The sequence below is a fragment of the Podarcis gaigeae genome (genome assembly GCF_964106915.1).
Source record: "Podarcis gaigeae genome assembly, chromosome: 12".
Classification (NCBI taxonomy): Eukaryota; Metazoa; Chordata; class Lepidosauria; order Squamata; family Lacertidae; genus Podarcis; species Podarcis gaigeae.
The window spans coordinates 44821650-44843757 of NC_139688.1; the positions used below are offsets into that span (position 1 = coordinate 44821650).

Consider the following 22108-nt stretch of genomic DNA (forward strand, 5'->3'; position numbering starts at 1 on the left):
CAGCTTCTCATAATGAAATTTTAGGGATCGGAAGCAGGGTTTTCCAAACTTGTGTCTCCAGCTGGTTTTGGACTACAACTCCCATCATCCCTAGCTAGCAGGACCAGTGGTCAGGGATGATGGAAACTGTAGTCCAAAAACAGCTGGAGACACAAGTTTGAGAAACACTGTTGCCACATTTCTCAAACTACAACTCCCATCATCCCTAGCAAGCAGGACCAGTGGTCAGGGACGAAGGGAGCTGTAGTCTAAAAACAGCTGGAGACCCAAGGTTAGGAAATCCTGGATTAGAGCAATCATGTTCTGAAAGGGTTCTACTTAAATTGGTATATTGCATTCATTCCATTTCTGCTTAGCTGGCTCACAGACTCAAAAAAAGCAGACTGATATTCTACACAGACCTTTTAATTCCTGCAGTGTGGCAAACAGTTAATGCATCACAACAACAGTGGTTAATCTGTATAGAGCATGTGCCCTAGGGAACTGCTCATTTTTAAAACTTAACTGATAATTTATAACCAGACTTGTAGCAAGAAGCAAATTCTGAATACATTAGAAACTGAGAGGATGACAACTGAATACAGCCAATAAACAATGGTCATGTGCTTCAAACATCTCGCACTGAAATTAACGAGACCTAAAAGTACCCGTCTTTGACTAGACGATTTATTTATTATTTTGTTTATCCAATTTATATCTGTCTCTTCCTACCAAAGAAGCCCAGGATGGATTGTGCCACAAATTATGGACCTACCAGGTTTACTTTTAAAAAATGATTACGATGCACTCTATTCTACTGCAAAAGAATCACGTTTTCGAAAATATCTCAGATCTTGAAGGAAGCAAATGTGGCTAGAGCGCAGTGCCATTTTACACACCAGTTCCCACCAAGCTGTATGTCAATGGAGCTAAACTATTCACTCAGATAAGGGCCTACAAGCTAACAGCAGGATGCTGGGTTGATGCCAATGAACAATTACTACGGTTGCAACATCTCCTTCAGGAAACCTAAGAACCACCACCACCCTTCTGCATCATAAGCAACATTCAATATTTCCCCAGGTTTCAAAAGTGGCTTTTTAAGCCAAACATATTGGGAAAAGTCAGGAACCCCAGCGTAGGTGCAGCAACTGAGAAACACAATGGCTCAGTGGATATCAGATATATCACTGGTGTTCGAAACTCCCATTGTTCTAGGAGCATTTTGCGACAAGGAATTTCACTAGCGCAAGCAGTTTCTGAGGTCTGGGAGAAGTGCTGAGCCTAAGATTTCAGATTAAAACAGCAGAGTGGAAGGAAAGGACCTCTCCACTTCCAGCCACTCTCTGAAGACTGGAGAAGAGACTCCCTTAGAAAGTATAGCTTTGTTTTTTGCAGTCTTCAGAGGAGGACTAGAGTCTACACCATGTGAAAAATGAATGTTAAGATTTTAGCTGCAGTTCTTTCATTTTCAGCTTTGTATTCTTGTTATAAAAAAGTGCACCTAGAAAGTCCATTGTTGCACCGCACCCATAACCTAGGTTTAAGGTGCCATATGGCTCCTAGCTTTCATACCTCAGTTTCTAACACTGTATATCACCAGCTAAGCATCGCGATACATCAATGTACCACAATGTCTGAAATAAGGATGGCACCAAGTAGAAGCACTGGCTGGCTTCACAGCTTTTCCTACATTGTGATTTTTGCATAAGTGCACACACTCACAATGAGTCACAGTATATTGCCAGGTCAAAAATTATGAAACCGGTATCCACAATATGGACTTCAAACTGGTTTTGGATAATATATGGATATATCACCCAGCCCTAGTGGATATACTTAAGACTCAGCTGTAGGAGGTCAGCTAGTGCAGGCTAGCATTCATACAAGGGAGGTCTTTAATTTTCCTAGTTAAAGAAGCACAACTGTTGAGGAAGGACATGTGTCACCAGCTTGGAGGTCAGAGGCAGGCAACCTGTCCAGGACAGGGGAGGATGCAAGGGGGACTACAAACTGCAACTTCTCTCCTCCCCACACAAAATTCTAACAAGCATCTGGGAACCCTCACAAAAGATATGTGTAGCTGTGAGTAATCTACATGATATCCAGACCAGGAACAGCTGATTCTGGATATCGTCTCTGGCGAGTGGGGCAAAAGAGGAAAAGTATTCTCTCAAATCAGCCTCTTTACCATACAACTAGATTGGAAAGTGGTTAAAGATGCCAATAAATTGCAAACCTGTAACTTCTTCTGAGGGACGCGGGTGGCACTGTGGGTTAAACCACAGAGCCTAGGACTTGCCGATCAGAAGGTCAGTGGTTCGAATCCCTGCAACGGGGTGAGCTCCCGTTGCTCGGTTCCTGTTCCTGCCAAGCTAGCAGTTCAAAAGCACGTCAAAGTGCAAGTAGATAAATAGGTGCCGCTCTGGCGGGAAGGTAAACGGTGTTTCCATGTGCTGCTCTGGTTCGCCAGAAGCAGCTTAGTCATGCTGGCCACATGACTCAGCTGTACGCCGGCTCCCTAGGCCAATAAAGCGAGATGAGCACCGCAACGCCAGAGTCGGTCACGACTGGACCTAATGGTCAGGGGTCCCTTTACCTTTACCTTTAACTTCTTCTGACCTGGTCAATGAATGATCAGCAAGGGGACAGAAGGGCGAAACAAACATGTGCTTGAGTGTAGAACAAGCCTTACCAAAAAGAACCAGCATGGCTTTTGTAAGGGGAAGCTTTGTCTAACTCAGGCTGCAGTCCTGACGCCAATGACCTGAGTGTAAGCTCCATTGAATTCATCAGGACTTACATCTGAGCAAATGTAGTTAGGACTACATCATAAAGCAGGGAATTCCTGGATCCAACATGTCATTAGAGTCTCAGGCCTACTTCCAGCTATGGCTGGTTCGCCAGCTACAGTCTCTTTCAGGCAGAAATGATTTGACTGCTGTGCTCCATGTTCTGGTAACTTCCAGAATGGGTTGTGAAAGCACATTCTACTTGGGGATGCCTTTGAGGTTGGCTTGAAAGCTTAAACTGATCCAAAATGCAGCAGCCAGATCAATGGCAGGGGTTCCATTTAGAACTGGTAGAACCTCCATTTTAAAATAGCTGCCCTGGTTTTGGGTTCGTTCCCAGGCCCAGTTCAAAGTACTCAAAATGGCCACCATGTACCTTGGGATATCTAAACTGGCCATGTAAATAGTCTTAAATACCTGGAATGATTAGGAGCATATCCTGAAGACTTAATATTGATCTGTTTTCCTTCTTGGTATGCTTTAATCACCCTATGTTTGTATTCTGGGGTGTTTTAACTGCATGCTTACTAGTGAAATGGAGGTTACGAAACGTTAATTCTGAACTACTGTATTCAATACATCGGACCCAAATACAGTGGTACCTCGGGTTAAGATTTCTGTTCTTATCCTAAAAGCAAAGTTCTTAACTTGAAGCACTATTTCTAGGTTAGCGCGGTGGCGAAGCGTGGGGGGTGCAGGGGGGCTGGCCGTACCGGGCGCAACATCTGGGGGTTAGGGTTAGGGGGCGCAAATCCACGGGTTAGGGGGCGCAAATCCACGGGTTAGGGGGCGCAAATCCACGGGTTAGGGGGCGCAAATTACTTGCCTTGCCCCGGGTGCTGACAACCCATGCTACGCCACTGGGTTAGCGAAGTATGTAACCTGAAGCGTATGTAACCTGAAGTGTATGTAACCCAAGGTACCACTGTATCTGAAATATTGCCTCCTTCCCTTCTTCGGTGTTAAGAACAGCAGAGAGCCCAGGAGAGGCCTCTCTGTGGCATCCCCCGAGGTGCGCATCTGTCACCTACTTAATGTAGTTTTTACTGTATGCACATAATTACTCTGTGGTTTGACAACTCAGGTATATAGGTTAGGACCTACTCAGTTCTCTTGGTTGTAATCTGTTTCAACTGTTTTTAATATTATATTTTTAGATTACTGTAACCCTCCCTGGGACCTTGTGATGAAGGGCAGATAAGAAATCTAATGAATAGCAGAAACAGAAGTGTTCCATGTTATTCAGGGATGTCCCTATGCATTTAATAGGGGACATTTTCAACTTGATTTTTTTATTTTGGATGGGGGAGACCTTTTAACACAGCTCAACACAAAAGGTTCCAATAGGACTTAATAGTCATAAAAATAATAACAACAACATTAGATGCTTAACTGCTTAAGAAACAGTGAGTGTGTGTGTCGGAACAAAATGTCAGTGTCCACAAACAGTACACTCTGCTAGGATCTACATTCAAACCAGAACAGGTGGGTTTCTGTTGAGTCAGCAGTAGACAGTGAGACAGGCAGGTGTGTAGATATCACCCAATTATACAGGATGGTGAATATTCAAGGCTGAGCAACTCCACTAATTTCTTCAAACTCAAAAAATCAGCAGATCATAAAGTATGGTATAACTCTAAAGCAGTGTTTCCCAACCTTGAGTCTCCAGCTGTTTTCGGACTACAATCCCCATAATCCCTGACCACTGGTCTTGCTAGCTAGGGATGATGGGAGCTGTAGTCGAAAAACAGGTGGAGACCCAACATTGGGAAACAGTGCTCTAAAGCAGTGTTTCCCAACCTTGTGCCTCCAGATGTTTTTGGCCTACAACTCCCATCATCCCTGACCACTGGTCTTGCTAGCTAGGGATGATGGGAGTTGTAGGCCAAAAACATCTGGAGGCACAAGGTTGGGAAACACTGCTCTAAAGTAATACACACTGGGATGATGTTATCTTAACTTTAGATAGACACTACTCAAATATTACAAAAACAAACAGACCTGTTATCTACCAACCAAGCAGATCAAAGAATCAAGGTAGGAAGGAAACAGAAAGAATGATATCCATGTAAATTTATGAAAGTTAACAGGGAAATGGATTGAAACAGCAGAAGAGCAGGTTATCATAAGATAACAGCATGCCCATACTGTGCTAGAAATAATCTGTATCAGAAAGGAAATTGCAAAGAAACAGAACAGGCGCATCGAAGACCATTGGTTCTTGCAAGCTTTTTCAAAAGAATTATATTTAAGATCGTTGTGTAGAATCTATGTTCCCCATCTGAAATTTAAACACTGACTTAGAAAATCGCAGTTCCCACTAAGGAAAAGAATGACTATAAAGATCAGCAGCCAGTAGTTCCTGGACCAAATCCAGCCTCCTAACAGGAGTTGCTTGCCTCCCTTTCCCAAGTTGCCATTTCAAAAATCAAAGAGACATGGAGTATACATGACAGCCAGTCTTGCTAGCAGGTCAGACAGGGAGCAGGGTCAGAATCTTGGCCACCATAACCCCTTTTTTCATGTTGCCGCTCCAGCAAAATGAGTGGCTAGCCAAGAGTATATGTTCTGTACTGAAACTAGTAAACATTACTGCAAATTTACTGTTTTCAGCAGTTATTAAAGTTATTTGCTATTGAAACAAAGGAAGATACATACATATATACATACATGCATGCATATATACATACACACAAACATTATTATATTATATTATATTATATTATATTATATTATATTATATTATATTATATTATATTATATTATATTATATATAATATAATATAATATAATATCTTAGGAAAACAGAAACCTCAGCTCTGATAAATTACCGTAAAAAGAAAAAAGCAGCAATCAGCATTACATTCTCCTACAGATGGCTGCAAAAACATGGCACACATTTTCCCCCTTCACAGTGGCTGTCTCCACCTTCATGCCCACAAAAGTCAGAGTGACTTTATAAGGGGCAGATTGCTCTTAATAATGCACCAGGAAGTTATGCAAACCAAAAGAATCAATATTGTCATACCCTAGCTTTTTATGCACATGAAATACAAGATTTTTTTCCTCTTCACCCAATGAGTATTAAATGGAACAAGTTTTGGTTTTTTCCCCGGGAGTGGGGAGCGAATGGGCAGAAGAATATTGTGTTGCAAGACTGTACGCAGTTACCTGGGAGTAAGCCCTATTGAACTAGGACTCGGGTCAACTGAGAAGTGGTATGTATAGGATTGTGCTGTGGAACGTTGAATATTTCCTTCCATCTTTCCACTAATATGTCATTTGTAGCAGAAATTGCACCATTTTGCGCACAACAAATGCCATTGATCTTACCACCATACGAACAAGTCCAACTCTTATTGTCAGTCAAAATGACAAAAAAAAAATTCAAACAAAAATTTTAAGTTGCTAGCATCCAACCACGACCATGCAAAAGTCTAGAAGAGTAAAAATAAAAATACAGTTGATATCACAATCCTAACCTTGTCTACTAAGAAGTAAATTTGATTGCAGGTAAATTGGGGTTAGGATTGCAATTACCTACTTCCAGGTAAACTGGGGTTAGGACTGCAGCTTTCAACTCTAAAGTGACAGGACAAACTTTTTGACAGTGTATTATCCCAGAAGAGATGGGATAATTAAACACAGGAACCAAAAAAACGAAATGTTTTCTGCTGCATACACAACTGCGCAATCTCTGCTTTCAAACTGCAAATTGGGGAAACCATGAAAAGAGTTCCTTTTCTTATATAAACTTATATAGACAGGGTTAAGAACCCACTACTCTTTTCCCTAGTCAACCTGAGTGTGAAACAAGCAGTTAATGCAGTCTAATCTTAACTAAAAAGTAAAGAATATCACAACGATGCATTGAATAATTCAGAATTAATGTTTCATAACCTCCATTTCACTAGGAAGCATGCAGTCAAAACAGCCTAAAATACAAACATGACAGGGTGAATAAAGCATACCAAGAAGGAAAACAAATCAATATTAAGTCTTCAGGACGTGCTCCTAATCATTCCAGGTACTTCAGACTATTTACACGGCCAGTTTAGATATTCCAAGGTACATGGTAGCCTTGGGAAAAGCTTGCTCACATGAACCACTGCCACATGCAAAATTAAATTCTCAGCATGCACTAGAAAGCCTCAAAAAGCAGAGTCCCGCATACTAGCAGCATAGAGCTGTGGCGTTGGAAGTGATCCTGAGAATAATTGAATTCAGGCATAGGCAAACTCGGCCCTCCAGATGTTTTGGGACTACAACTCCCATCATCCCTGACCACTGGTCCTGTTAACTAGGGATGATGGGAGTCGTAGTCCCAAAACATCTGGAGGGCTGAGTTTGCCTATGCCTGATCTAATTCAACCCACTGCAATGTAGAAATATGCAGCTGTCCCACACGGGGATCGAACCTGCAACTTTGGCACACAGCACTGGGCTGCCTACACAGCCAATTTCCCAAGAGCCGGGTGCTACCAAACACATGGCTTCTCAAGCTCTTGTCTTGTTATTATCCCATTGCCACTGGAATCACAGAACTGTAGAGTCGGAAGGGGCCACTTGAGTCATCTAGTCCAACCCGCGCAACGCAGGAAATCTTTTCCCCAACATGGGGCTCAAACCAGTGACCCATGAGATTAAGGATCTCGTGCTCTACTGGCTGAGCTATCCCCTGCATATGGAACAGGTCCAGAGAGTGCAAATTTGGCATATGAATGCGTGCTGGAAGAGCAATCTCTAAAAGAAAGAAAAATCAGGTAAATTAAAAGTAAAGGGACCACTGACCATTAGGTCCAATTGTGTCCGGCTCTGGGGTTGCGGTGCTCATCTCGCTTTATAGGCCGAGGGAGCCGGCGTACAGCTTCCGGGTCATGTGGCCAGCAGGACTAAGCCGCTTCTGCGTTTTACCTTCCCGCCGTTTACCTTCCCGCCAGAGCGGTACCTATTTATCTACTTGCACTGGTGTGCTTTTGAACTGCTAGGTTGGCAGGAGCAGGGATCGAGCAACGGGAGCTCACCCTGTCGCGGGAATTCGAACTGCCGACCTTGTGATTGGCAAGTCCCAGGCTCTGTGGTTCAATCCACAGCGCCACCAGTGTCCCCATCAGGTAAATTAGTGGTGGGGGAAATGGTGTTGAGGAACACTTGGAACAGCGCTGGACACCTCCTGAGCAGCCAGCAGGGGGAGACATAGACACCTGCCCTGTGGGAGGCGGCCGTGGGGAATCCCACGGGGAAGCCGTCGCAGGACAGGGGGAAACTTCCACAGTTACCTCTGAGTCAAAGAGGGCGGGCGTGGGAGAGGCCGACGCCGAAAGAAGGGCGGGCAGGAAGAGGGGTCAAATCCTGTGGGGCTGAGGAATAGGAAGGGGGGAAGGAAGTAGGTCGACCCACTGACCCCCCCCCCAAAAAAAAATGAGACTGAGAGAAGAGGTTATTCCCACACTTACCTGCTTTGCCAGCCCTGGATGAGGTTGGTGTACTTGCTGAGGGAGCCCTCGAGCACCGCCTCCGTCGCCCTGCCTGCCGCCAGCCCCCCGCTCCCTCCCGGGCTGGCCGCGGCTGAGCTGGGGCTGCTGCTGCTGCCTCCGCCGCCGCCTCCCTCCGGCCTCCCCGCTGGTGTAGCCGCCGCCGCTGCTCCTTGGCGGCCGGAGAGCCCTCCCCGGCTGGCGGAGGAGGACGGCGAGGAGCCCGCCGAGGTGGGGCGGCTGCTGCTGCGGCTGCTGCTGTTACTGCCGCCGCTGGACGGGGCTGCTCCGGAGTCGCCGCCGCCGCCGCCGCCCTGCGCCGCTGCCTTCTCCATGGAGCGAGGAGGCGGCCTCGGCTGCCGACGGCGGGCTGGGAAATACCTGACTCATACGCAAGGAGGGGGAGAGAGAGAGGAAGGGCCGGAGAGAGACCCCAGGGGCAGCCGTCGCCGTCTCCTCCACCGCCACCTTCTCCAGGGCTCGCGAAAAGCAGCGTCGGCGTCGGCGACGCTTTGTGTCCGGCGGCGGAGAGATCCGCCCCGTCCCTCGATGTTCTCGCTTCAAGCCCGGCCCCTCAGCCCAGGCGCGCGGCCATGAAGCGCTGCCTCGCTCAGGGAGCGAGCGCGAGGAGACTCCCACCACAGATGGGCGATGCGAGGAGGAGGAGGAGGGGACGGAGAAACACCCTTCGCGCCCTCCAGAAGGGCGAGGGATGAGGGAGGGAAGGGCGGGTGCTGCTGCCCCTCGTTTCGGCCCTCCTACGCCCCGGTGCGCGTGCTGAGGGGGGGGGGGAGGCGCCGCGCTTAATTGCGCGGGGATGTGCGGAAAGGGAGCATGGTCGCCGGCGACGCGTCTCTCAGAAGCGTCGAGTTGGAAGCGATCCCCCCACACACACACAGCCCGCGAGGGTCGTCTAGTCCGAGCCTTCTCAAGGCAATGGATTCCAGGCGTCACCACCAGTGCTTTTTATCTTTTATTGAAAGACTGCCCCTCAATGAGGCCAAACTTAAATTCACAAAATGGTTAGGGGTATGCGTAAAGGAAAAGGGACCCCTGACCATTAGGTCCAGTCGTGGCCGACTCTGGGGTTGCGGCGCTCATCTCACTTTACTGGCCCAGGGAGCCGGCATACAGCTTCCGGGTCATGTGGCCAGCATGACTAAGCCACTTCTGGCAAACCAGAGCAGCTTACCTTCCCTCCAGAGCGGCACCTATTTATCTACTTGCACTTTTGACATTCTTTCGAACTGCTAGCTTGGCAGGAACAGGGACTGAGCAACGGGAGCTCACCCCGTCGTGGGGAATCGAACCGCCAACCTACTGATCAATAAGTCCTAGGCTCTGTGGTTTAACCCACAGCGCCACCCAAGTCCCAGGGGTATGCGTACCCCCAGGGAAAAGCACTCTATCTATCCTGTGTGGTTTTTTCCCCCTTAGAAATGTTTAGGGGTACTCTCATTTTCACTCAAGGAAACTACAGTGGTACCTCTAGATACGAATGGGATCCGTTCTGGAGCCCCGTTCGCATCTAGAAGCAAACGTAACTAGCGACGGCACGTCTGTGCGTGCCGCTTTTTGCCGCTTCTGCGCATGCGTGTGACGGCATTTTGAGCATCTGCACATGCGCAAGTGGTGAAACCCAGAAGTAACGCGCTCCGTTACTTCTGGGCTGCCACGGAACACAATTCGAACGCGCTCAACCCGAAGCACATTCAACCCGAGGTATGACTGTACCACTTTATAGTTCAAATTGGGGGGAAATAAATACAGTAAATGGACAAAAGTACAAAGATTCACAAAATGTTTAGGGGTATGCGTACCCCTGCGTCCCCCCAGGAAGAAAAGCACTGGTCGCAACTACTTCAGGGCATAGGAGCCAACCCCCCACCCCCAATAAACTATGTGAGGGAGGCCATAGCCAGGATTTTTTGGGGAGGGGGAAAACCTCAGATTTGTATTGATTTGGGAGGCAGCTGTCCCCCCCCCTCTACACCTATGGACCACCCTCCCCCCCCCAAGTTAATGGGCATTGTCATTCAAATAATGTGGGTGCACCCCATCATGTGATCGATTATATGGGGCGGGGCTTACCTGGGTCTCCTTCCCGCCCCAATAATTTATTCAGGATGGCACCCCTGCTTCAGGGGATACTTTAAAAGCAGCCTTCCTCCTCACCTTGCGAAAAGCAAAGCCCACATGCACCTGAAAGGTGTGGCCGGTTGCTGTGAGCTAATTTCACAGAATAAAAGAGTTGGAAGGGGTCCCCAAAGGTCATCTAGTTCAAGCCCTTGAGATGCAGGAATCTCAACACTAGGAACTCCCAAGTTGAAACCGGACCCTGCTTCGCCTTGCCCAGGTGCTAGCAGTTTTGTTGCACCACTAGGAGGCCTAAATCTGAAGTAACCATGGATGGACTATATGGAACTGGCGGAGATGACTGGCAGAAGATTGGAGAAAATTTAAAGTTTATCTACAGAAACATTGTAAAATTCAGGAATGTTAGAAGGATGTTGGAATGAAGTAATGTGGTATTAGCAGAAATGATACAAAAGATTAGGTAAAAATTGATTTTTTAACTGTTGAAAGACGAGAATGTAAAATTATACTACATTAGGATAAACTATTAGGATAAAGACCAAGCTGGAAAGGATTTGCTGGAATATTTAATTGAACTAGAATACAAAAAGGGAGGTGTGAGGAGGTCAGGGAAATACGTAGATGAAAGATAAGACATGGAAAGAGGGAAATGTTTTTAATTGCTTTTATTTTTCTGTATTTTGTATTCTTTGTTTCTTTTTTTCTTTTTTCATTTTTTCTTTCTTATTTTTGTAACTTTTCTGAAACTTTAATAAATATTATTATTAAAAATAAATAAATCTGAAGTAACCATGGACTCTGGACGTGTAGGGTATGTTCCCCATGGGGCATGAAAATATGGTGCTGGTGGGAGGCATGACTTGAATTAAAACAGATGAACAGGGGCTCTGGGTTTATGAATTGCAGTATGCACTGCCACCACCCTACATAATTTGAACTGGGAACTGAACAGGTCTGGTGGGATACAGAGGGTAATAAATAACTTTCGATTGCATGGATTAAAACCAAACCGCGACCACTTCTTGATCGTAGGCTTTTGAAAGCATTAGAATAATGCAACCCTGTGACTATTTGTGCAGCCCATTCCTGTGCTTGTCTACTTGGTGTAAATCCCAATCAGGCCCTGGTCTTCAGGCTGCCTATAGCACATAGCATTTGTTGAGTGCAGGCTTGCAAACAAAAACTCCCTGCAAATAGAATGAGCAAGGAATGAGCTAGGCAAATAGTCCACTGCGGTGAGTTTTTCAGAATAACTATTAATGAGCAAATGCCTAGATCTGATTTCATCAGAACTGAGAGAAGATGACGTCTGCCAGCAGTGAAATGACTTTTGGATAAACACCAGCATATGAGGAGATACTGCAACAATAGGCTTACAAGCCGCAACAATAGGAGAGTCGAGCATACAAAATTCACAAAGAAGCACATCATTGCTTGCTTGAACTCGCGTGTGGAAACAACTCAGAGGCCATGAAAGAAGGAAGGTTAACAACAGGAAGATTTAAAGGAACTATTGGAAACTCAAGGCAGTAGAGATATAAGATGATCAGAGCCCCCCCGAACTTGAAGCAGGGGAAGTCCCAATAAAAATTTATAATTTGGCAGAATATTCAGGCTATATGATATGTATTTGTATAATTTGGAATATTTAATGTGATTTGATTGGATTGTTAAAATGGAAAATTTAATATTTTTTTAAAAAAGAGTTTTTCAGAATAACTGCAACCGTGGTGCCATCCTCCACACAGTCGTATGTGTGAATCAACACTACGTAGATAAACACGAGAGCGAGTAAAGGAGTTATTAGTCTGTATTTAGTAATGTTTTAGTGCTCATTTTTTAAAAAAAGTGTTAGAACCCTGTAGCATTTTTTCTAAAATAAATACCAACACCTTTGTATTGTTCATACCGAAGTATATAAATGTTCCTGCTATGCAGGTTGCTATAATGTGCTTGCTGGCAGCCTGGTTCCAAGTACAGTATTGGAGTTTCTGCTTGCAGTGCCTTTTTACTGATGTTGCACTGCACTTAAACACTTAATGGATCGATCTATAAGGGTATTAATTGAAGCAGAGGTAAAAGCCTGACCCCATTAAAGCACACAGAGCTTCATGTCAGGATTTATCCTTCGTTTTGTCTGCAGTTCTGGTCTCCCCCATATCTCTCATGATTTAGCTCGATCCAATCAAATGAGATGTGGGAGATTTGCATTTTCACAGCAGCTCAGCATTGCAATATTTTGTTGTTGTTTAGTCGTTTAGTCGTGTCCGACTCTTCGTGACCCCATGGACCAGAGCACGCCAGGCACTCCTGTCTTCCACTGCCTCCCGCACATTGGTCAATATCTACTTGTATTTGATGTGCTTTTGAACTGCTAGGTGGGCAGGAGCTGGGACCGAACAACAGGAGCTCACCCCATTGCGGGGATTCGAACTGACAACCTTCTTATCGGCAAGCCCTAGGCTCTGTGGTTTAGACCACACCACCACCTGTCTCCTTTATGTTTTAGGAACATGTTAAATGGATTACTCAGCTTTTGTGATTCATTTTTTTATATTTAGAAACTTCTCACCTCTTAAAGCTAATAGCTGGCATTCAAATATTGGAAGCTGTCCAAAATGTAAGTCAATGCAATGATAAAAGCCTTCAAAGATGAAGAAAAAAACAATACTGAAATGCACCAAGAAAATAAGCCAAAATGGTTTGCTGGATCGTTTGATGTATCTGTTACTGTAGGATTACAGACACAGAGAAAACAATGCCAGAAAATGTGGGCTTGGGTTCAGAAGCCCAGCCACCCATGCCTAACAGTTCGGAACTCAGATGAACTGGTGCACACTTCCAAGTGAATTCCTGTTCAAATCTTGCAAGAGGAATCCATTCTGTCCAATTCAATACAAAATGAAACTTAGCACTACAGATTTGGTCTTTGCTCTTTCCTCCTATACAAAGACCCAGAAGGTGACAATGGGATTTTTTTCTCTCTCCCTCAACATAAGCTTACAATGTTATTTGGCCACGATCCTAGGCAGGTTTTACATGGAAGCAAGTACTTTCAAGAGCATATGCGTAGAGACCTTACCAGTGCAATCCTATACTCCAAGCTAAGTGTGCATAGCAAAGTGTTTCTGGCAAACTCAGCCCTATCCCTCACTATAGCTGCTGTGGCAAAGGCAGAGACTTGGGGGGTGGCGGTGGGGAATCTACAGCCACATTCTCTGCAAGTTTCAAAACTTTTACGATCCTCTTCTTTCCTACATCTTTGTACTATTTATTTCTTCAACGTATTTATACCCTGCCCATCATTAACCTACATTTTGAGGAAACTAACAAAGTAAAAAACAACAACCTGTAAATCTGAAATTAAAACAGTGCAGTATGAAGTGGGAGGGTGGGGAGATTCAGGTCAAAAGCAGCCTCAAATAATTAAATAGCAAACGCCTGGAAATATATCAATGCCCTGTATAGGGAAGTTTTTAATGTTTGATGTTTTACTGTGCTAAATGTGTTTAATTTGTTGGAAGCTGCCCAGAGTGGCTGGGGCAACCCTGTCAGATGAGTGCCATAATTAATAATAATAATAATAATAATAATAATAATAATAATAATAATAATAATTTGTCTACCAGGCAAGCCTTCTAGAGGAGAGTGTTCCAGAGCTGGAGTATGACAACAAATGAAAATACTCTTTCCCCAGTCATCACCTGCCTTACTTGGGAAGGCAGAGGCAACAGATCCTCCAAAAGTAGCCTAGATGTTTGGACAGGTAAGTGTTCTACCTCCTGAGTCAAATAAAAAGCTGACAACCTCTACCCCTCTGTCCTCCATTCCATGTACAGAGGGTAGCAGGCCTGGCAGTTGAATCTCACTTCAGCACTGGTGACAGCCAGTGTGGAACTTGCTCCTACAGGGTCAGCAATGACTGTCAACTTCAACAGAGGAGTGGACAAATTCATAGAGGAGCAAGGTATCATTGGCTGCCAGCCATGATGACTCTGCTCTACTTCCATGGTCCGAGGCAGCATCCTTCTGAATACCATTAATCCCCGGAATCATACAGAGCTTCTGCAGCAGATATCTTGATGTAGGGAAGGTTTCCTGTGGGTTGAATGTTTGAAAAACCCTGGCCATTTGAAACACTCCTGCTTTGTTCTCCAGCCTTAAGGCTTGCTATGTTGCCAGACTTCTTCTTTGGCGATCACTCGTAGCCGAGTAAGCTTGTCTTCCATAAACATGGTTTTAACAATGAGTCCGTAAGTGACTGGGGAGGCCAATTCTGGATCCACACGTCCTTCCACAGTGGTGACATTGGTTTCCGGGTGGGAGTTGATCACGGTGTGGATTTGCCAAGCGTACCTTCCTCTTAGCACATTTCTCCCTTGTGTCCTTAGTTCGAGTGTCTTCAAAGCCCATGACACCTTTGGTAAAGGCTGTTCTCCAACTGGAGTGCTCGCAGGCCAGTGTTTCCCAGTTGTCAGTGTTTATACTACATTTTTTTAGATTTGCCTTGAGACAGTCTTTAAACCTCTTTTGTTGACCACCAGCATTACGCTTTCCATTTTAAAGTTCGGAATAGAGTAGCTGCTTTGGAAGACGATAGTCAGGCATCCGCACAACATGACCAGTCCAATGAAGTTGATGTTGAAGAATCATTGCTTCAACACTGATGATCTTTGCTTCTTCCAGTACACTGGCATTAATTCGCCTGTCTTCCCAAGACTACAACCTCCCATCAGCACTAGACAGCTCAGGGAGCACAGAAGCTCTAGTCCAGCAATATCTGGGAACCCAAGATTGAAAAGTACTGCCGTGAGGGATACTGCTGAGAGAATGAATCTTCTCTTGGTGCTCTGCATGCCACCCATTCTCTGACTCTTAACAGGGCTGGATTTAGGTTTGAGAGGCCCTCGGCTACTGAAGGTAATGGGGCCCTTTATATGTCCAGCTGTCCTTTATCAACAACAAACTGTCACTTTTTTGTGTTGAATATATGCTATATGGTAATTTATGGACCTAATAGGTATCTAAAGCCATTTGCACATGCAGAATGTAGGCACCCTATATATTGAAATGAGCAAACCAGTGATATTTGAGGGAGCAGGCTAGCATTACTTACATCATAGGAGCCTAAACAACACAAAACACTGTTGCTGTTTGTATGTAGGTTTTATTTTTATTTGTTTTTTATCTTATATTTTGGAAATGTACATCCAGGTTTTTTTCCTTTAAATTTTTTTGGGGCCCCCAAGAGAGTGGGGCCCTAAGCAATAGCTTGGTTAGCTTATACATAAATTTGGCACTGCTCTTAACCAGCTATTCCTGCATTTCAAATGCATACAAAGCACGCCTGTGACTTGTTTGCTGCTTATAGAAAAATGCATTACACAGAGAGGCAGCGGGGAATTCATCCTACTCCTTTTCCTTGTTACGTTTGCCTTTTTAAAAAAAAAAAATTGAGTCATACTTTTCACAAGAACATAGCTGTCCACAATTCAGGAAACTCCACCCTAAAGAAGCATTGCAAATAAGTTTATTTTCCAACTCATCTGTTTCTGGTCCATTTCCTTTCAACATTTGCCCACCATAGTTAATGTTGAGTCCAACACACTAACGTACTAGGAAACTTGGAAATGTAATGTACAAGCATTTGATATACAGAGTCTTCTTGCAGAATCTCCTTCCCCTTCAGGCAGTTCTATCCTGACCCCAGGAGTTGGGGCAGAGCTCTTTCTGATTTTCTGCAGAACTGGGTTGGCATTGTTTGAAGGTTTGGGAATGGGATTATCATAAAATATTTCCTCCAGGGTGTGGCCTCCACTCCAGCAGAGTGACAGCAGCTATGTAATTACGTCATTGGGGACAGATTACACTGGTGTGCATTAGGGTCAGACTACACAAAGTGTACATTAGGGTGCGTATTTGGTTTGTTAAACTATTTCTTGTTTTTTGAAAAAATACAGAAGCTCCAAACAAGTCCTCTTTGATATGAGGTGAATGAAGGGGTAGCCCCTGACCTCAACTTCCTCCAACCTTTGAAAATGCAGTTGTGTGAGAGGACAAGAAGATCTCGAAAGGATCCTCTATATTGTATAAATCCCCATCCCAATGAATAACAGCAAACATACAGCCTAGACTACAAGGTCAAGAGGAGGTCAAAGAGACATTTCCCCTGGGATCTGCCACTGTATTCCTCACTTTTTATGCTCACAGATTAGGGTTGGAACATCTTTTTAGGTTAACATCAGATATTTGTCCAGGCAAGTCCTTTCTCACATTTTAAGTCCTTCTTCAGTGACTTCTTTCAGAGACTCAGCCCTCCTTCTGCTTCGACTGGAGATCTGAGCTCAGAGGCATGTGCTACAGGGCACATTTAGCTCATGATACCTGAGTATCAACCTGAGTGAACTGAGATGAGAGTGTGACGCAGAGCATCCCCAGTGCTTTAAGGTTGAATGTTGGAAACTACCTTACACTGAGTCAGGCCATTGGTCTAGGGTAGCTCATGACTGACAAAAGCTCTCTGCAGTTTCAGTCATCCTCCATCCCAGGAATCTTCTTCCATCAAGAACCTCTCCCAAGACTTCTTCTGGCTTCTGGGAGGAGGCCAATTTCAGCTTTCTTTCCATGTAGCTCTCCCTAACCATAATTCCACTTCTCTTGCCTCTCTCCTAACATTAGTGCTTTCTTTGCTTCAGTAGAGAGAAAGTGTGTGCAGTGTAGTGGTTAAGAGCAGTGGACTCGTAATCTGGTGAACCAGGTTTGCTTCCCCGCTCCTCCACATGCCGCTGCTGGGCGATCTTGGGCTAGTCACACTTCTTGAAGTCTCTCAGCCTCACTCACCTCACAGAGTGTTTGTTGTGGAGGAGGAAGGGAAATGAGATTGTTAGCCGCTTTGAGATTCCTTAAGGTAGTGATAAAGTGGAGTATCAAATCCAAACTCTCTCTCTAAACTCTAAAGACCAAAAAGGTCACAGGCTACAGTTCTCCAGGCAAATGCATCTACTGCTCAAATAAAGTAGAGAACTGTAAGACAGGCCCATAAAAGTGTCTGCTTGCACTTTCCCAGGCATGTCATGTCATCTGTTTAATTTCCTCTGCACTCTGGGTGAATGTAGAAAGGTAAATAACATCTCTATAACAACCACCAGATAATTAGTACTGTCAGAGCTGAGTGAACAAATGAGTCTAAATGTTAAAGATGACAGGGGGAAAACACACAGTTTTTTTTATTATTACAAAGGAAACTTACTCTCGGGTGAGTATGCTTAAGAGTGCAGCTTAGTACCACTGATTTACATGAGAGTAGTTTAACAACATGACTAACTTTTAAAATAAACCGAACAGCACTGAACTTGGGCTGAATGAATCACATCCTTAGAACATATTGAGTCTAGCAATGAGTCAATACTAGACTAATTAAACTTGCTTTCTAATGCACACTTTGTTGTCGTTTAGTCGTGTCCGACTCTCTGTGACCCCATGGACCAGAGCACGCCAGGCACTTCTGTCTTCCATTGCCTCCCGCAGTTTGGTCAAACTCATGCTGGTAGCTTCGAGAACACTGTCCAACCATCTCGTCCTCTGCCGTCTCCTTCTCCTTGTGCCCTCCATCTTTCCCAACATCAGGGTCTTTTCCAGGGAGTCTTCTCTTCTCATGAGGTGGCCAAAGTATTGGAGCCTCAGCTTCAGGATCTGTCCTTCCAGTGAGCACTCAGGGCTGATTTCCTTCAGAATGGAGAGGTTTGATCTTCTTGCAGTCCATGGGCTTCTCAAGAGTCTCCTCCAGCACCAGAATTCAAAAGCATCAATTCTTCAGCGATCTGCCTTCTTTATGGTCCAGCTCTCACTTCCATACATTACTACTGGGAAAACCATAGCTTTTACTGTTGGCAAGGTGATGTCTCTCCTTTTTTTTTTTTTTTTTTGAGATTAAGTCCCATTGCACTCATGCAAATGCTCAGGGTACTAATGATGGAGACATATTCATATAGAGCAGGCTTGCCCAACCAGATGTTCTCCAGATGTTCTGGTCTACACCTTGCACCATCCCGGACCATTGGCCATGCTGGGTCAAGCAGATGGGAGTTTCAGGCCAAAACATCTGCCAATAAAGCGAGATGAGCGCCACAACCCCAGAGTCATCTGCGACTGGACCTAAGAGTCAGGGGTCCCTTTACCTTTTACTACTACTACTAATTTTATTATTTATATGCCACCCAACTGGCTGGGCCTCCCCAGACACTCTGGGCGGCTCCCAACAGAGGACTAAAAACAGAAGAAAACTTCAAACATTAAAAACTTTCCTAAACAGGGCTCCTAGTTTTTCACCAGCTTCTGTTCAAGCTGCCTTTGATTTCCTCTAATTGCAGCTATTTCCCCTTCCCCTATCTCCTACTCAGGGAAATGCCAGGATTTACAGAAATGCAAACTTTTTTTTTTCCCCAAAGGGGGAGGAGCTCTAAAGGGGATCCCTTTTGTACCAACAGCTGGTGCGGGTTTTATCGTCTTATAGTACAGCGGCCACAGAACGCAGACTGACTTTGTTAGGAGCAGCAGGCGGGGGTGAGCAGCAGCAGCCCCCACTGCGATATTTGGGTGCAGGGCCCTCTTGTCAATCATCTCAGTATCAGGATGGGTTTCGTGAATGTAAACAAAAGATGCTTCAGAGTCAGGCTGCCATTTCCTGAACATCTACTACATCATGACACCAGGAGACACGATAAATTAGCGTTTCGATTCTGAAAGAAAAGTTAAACGTATGCTGGGGTTATTTAATCCAATTAGGCATAGAATCCCAAAGGAGTTCAGAGCCATTAAAAGATTATAAGGGCTAGTATAATGTCATGTGCTGAGTTAATTACTACATTCCCAGTTATCAACTTAAATGTGATTTAGTATGTCTAAGAATGCTGGATCACTTGTAATGAATTCTGAGTATTTTTGCATCGTATTGCCTTCGATGCCTTTTATTTTGAGCTCTTTAAATCTTTTAAATTCTAGAGTTCAGGGCTGAAGTCTAACACCGCTGCTGGGTCTCACTAACGTCAATTGTGCATGCAAATAGGGGCAACTGATGTCCTCTTACATGATCAGTAAATAGGGACCATCTGGAAAATGGTTTATAGTTCTCCGTGGCTCTCATTAGGCTCAGTGGGGCAGGTTGCAGTAAACAAGACTGTTAGAAGCCTGAAAACCAATTGCCTTGAAAAATCCATTGGCTGTAGGTCCCTCTAACTGGTCGCATTCTGCTCCAAGAGCTTGAGCAGAACATCAAAGTTAACCTTCCAGTCCAGCTATCTTGTTCCAAGGCACCAGCCTTCGTTGGCTGGAAGAAACAGCTGACCATGTAATATGGAACTGTTTGAAGGAAAGCAGTGAATAGTGGGACAGGAGAGCTGAAAACAATGCCAATATATTTCACACCTGGCAACCAATGTGCCCTTTTGTTTTCAGGTAGTACATGGGTAGAGAAGTCTAAAAAGCCCAGGACACAAATTTTCCCATCACTTTAGTGGCAATGGTGGCTCATTTACCAGAAGCAATGTTATTTAGTGTTAACTCTTTAACTCTAGAAGGCTTAGTTTTGTCAGAATCAATTATACACTTCCAGAGTTCATGCTAAATATGTTACTTCTGCTGTATGAGCTGCCATTGCCACTAGAGGGACGTGAAAATTTGTGTCCTGGGCTTTTTAGACTCTTCTACCCATGTAGAGGAGTCTACATGTAGAGGACACGGGTGGTGCTGTGATCTAAACCACTGAGCCTAGGGCTTGCCGATCAGAAGGTTGGTGGTTCAAATCCCCACGGCGGGGTGAGCTCCCGTTACTTGGTCCCTGCTCCTGCCAACCTAGCAGTTCGAAAGCACGTTAAAGTGCAATTAGATAAATAGGTACCGCTCCAGCAGGAAGGTAAACGGCGTTTCCATGTGCTGCTCTGATTCGCCAGAAGCGGCTTAGTCATGCTGGCCACATGACCTGGAAGCTGACCCAGTCTCTAACAGCAGTCCATAGAAGCTTTTGAGAGCTGCAGGGCTTTATGAGCAGAGGCAGGATAACATTGTAGACATGATGGTGGCAATAGACTATTTCTTCTGGCCTTGCAACACACTCTGGGTGTTTTCACATTACTGCCTTAGTGTCAGTAAAGTTGTGTATTTTCCCCCCAGTGTGTTTCACAACTCTTCCCCACCCTAACTGTTCACACCGTCGCTTCAAACCATTTATGTTTTCATTGTCTTTTCTGCTAGAATAATAGGGGCATGGTTTGGGGCTTCATAATCTCTTAAAGGTAAAGGGTAAAGGGACCCCTGACCATTAGGTCCAGTCATGGCCGACTCTGGGGTTGCGGTTCTCATCTCGCTTTATTGGCTGAGGGAGCCGGCGTACAGCTTCCGGGTCATGTGGCCAGCATGACTAAGCCACTTCTGGCGAACCAGAGCAGCGTACGGAAACACCGTTTACCTTCCCGCCAGAGCGGTACCTATTTATCTACTTGCACTTTGACATGCTTTCAAACTGCTAAGTTGGCAGGATCAGGGACCGAGCAATGGGAGCTCACCCCGTCGTGGGGATTCAAACCGCCCACCTTCTGATCAGCAAGTCCTAGGCTCTGTGGTTTAACCCACAGCGCCACCCATGCCCCTTATAATCTCTTATTCCAGCTTTATATAGCTGTACGTGGCTAGTTTTCCACATGACTAGAAGTCTGCGTGTGCTGTACACATGTAATTTTCCCTTTTCCGCCAATTTAACTGGCTCTGTCCAAGAGGCCTTGAGTTTTACCCAAGGACTAACCACATCCCTTTCTCTGCATGTTTCTATCTCTCAGGACGCCTTTGTGAGGCAATGCAGCAAGAGAGACGGCGGCTGTGAGTGGAGCAATAATATTGCCCCATTGCTACCGCACCAGTGCACCGCTGCAACTTTCGGACAAAGGTTTTACGGCACCGATCTTAATGCCACACATTACACCTCGCTTAGCTAGCAAGGAAGGACTCTGGCAAATGAAATGCTTCCCCACCCCCATACGGAAATTAAAATATCAGTATGCCCACATGACGTCAAGCTGTCAGCAGCAATGTTTAAAATCTTGTCTCATCCACAGCTTGTTATGATCAAAAAGGCTTGTATTCTTCTAAATGCACTTTCTCACGCTTTGAGAGTAAATCCTTCAAGCCAATATATTTTACTCTTCTTGACATACTCCATTAAGCCTTCAATGATCCATGCATCTCCCAGCTTCCATGTATGGCTGTATTTTTCTAGCATTGCATTGTCCTCTCAAAGGAATTGATGGCTCCAATCTGATCTGATTTTACTTATGACATTTTGCAAAAAAAAAGGAAAGAGGGGGAAGAGACCGGGGGGGGGGGGGGCTCCCTAAAGGAAAGGATCCAGGACTGGATTTAAGATGGGATGGGCAGTTTCCCTGCACAAATTAATAATAAATAAAAAGGCACATTTGTGTGTGTGTGCTAAATAAAAAATGGAATTATTGTGAAAATAAGAAATGTTTAGCGGGGGCACCAAATTTTGTCCTCGCTCAAGGCACCATACAGTGGTACCTCAGGTTACATACGCTTCAGGTTACATATGCTTCACGTTACAGACTCCGCTAACCCAGAAATAGTGCTTCATGTTAAGAACTTTGCTTCAGGATGAGGACAGAAATTGTGCTCCAGTGGCACGGTGGCAGCAGGAGGCCCCATTAGCTAAAGTGGTGCTTCAGGTTAAGAACAGTTTCAGGTTAAGAACAGACCTCCGGA

General features: G+C 44.9%; 2 protein-coding genes across 6 annotated transcripts in view; one reads left to right on the top strand and one right to left on the bottom strand.

The window, feature by feature from the left end:
• The window catches only part of OSBPL10 (oxysterol binding protein like 10), a 74147-nt gene extending 65552 nt beyond the window's left edge, over positions 1-8595 (bottom strand). For all 5 annotated transcript variants that reach the window (XR_014556816.1, XM_083705773.1, XM_083705772.1 and 2 more), the window contains exon 1: positions 8228-8595. Coding sequence is in view for 4 of the 5 variants with exons in the window: in XM_083705773.1 (XP_083561899.1) it covers positions 8228-8580 (353 nt within the window). In the remaining variant the exon portion in view is untranslated. The remainder of the gene's footprint in view (positions 1-8227) is intronic.
• The window catches only part of STT3B (STT3 oligosaccharyltransferase complex catalytic subunit B), a 259595-nt gene that overhangs the window by 123303 nt on the left and 114184 nt on the right, over positions 1-22108 (top strand). The gene's annotated exons all lie outside the window — the stretch shown is intronic.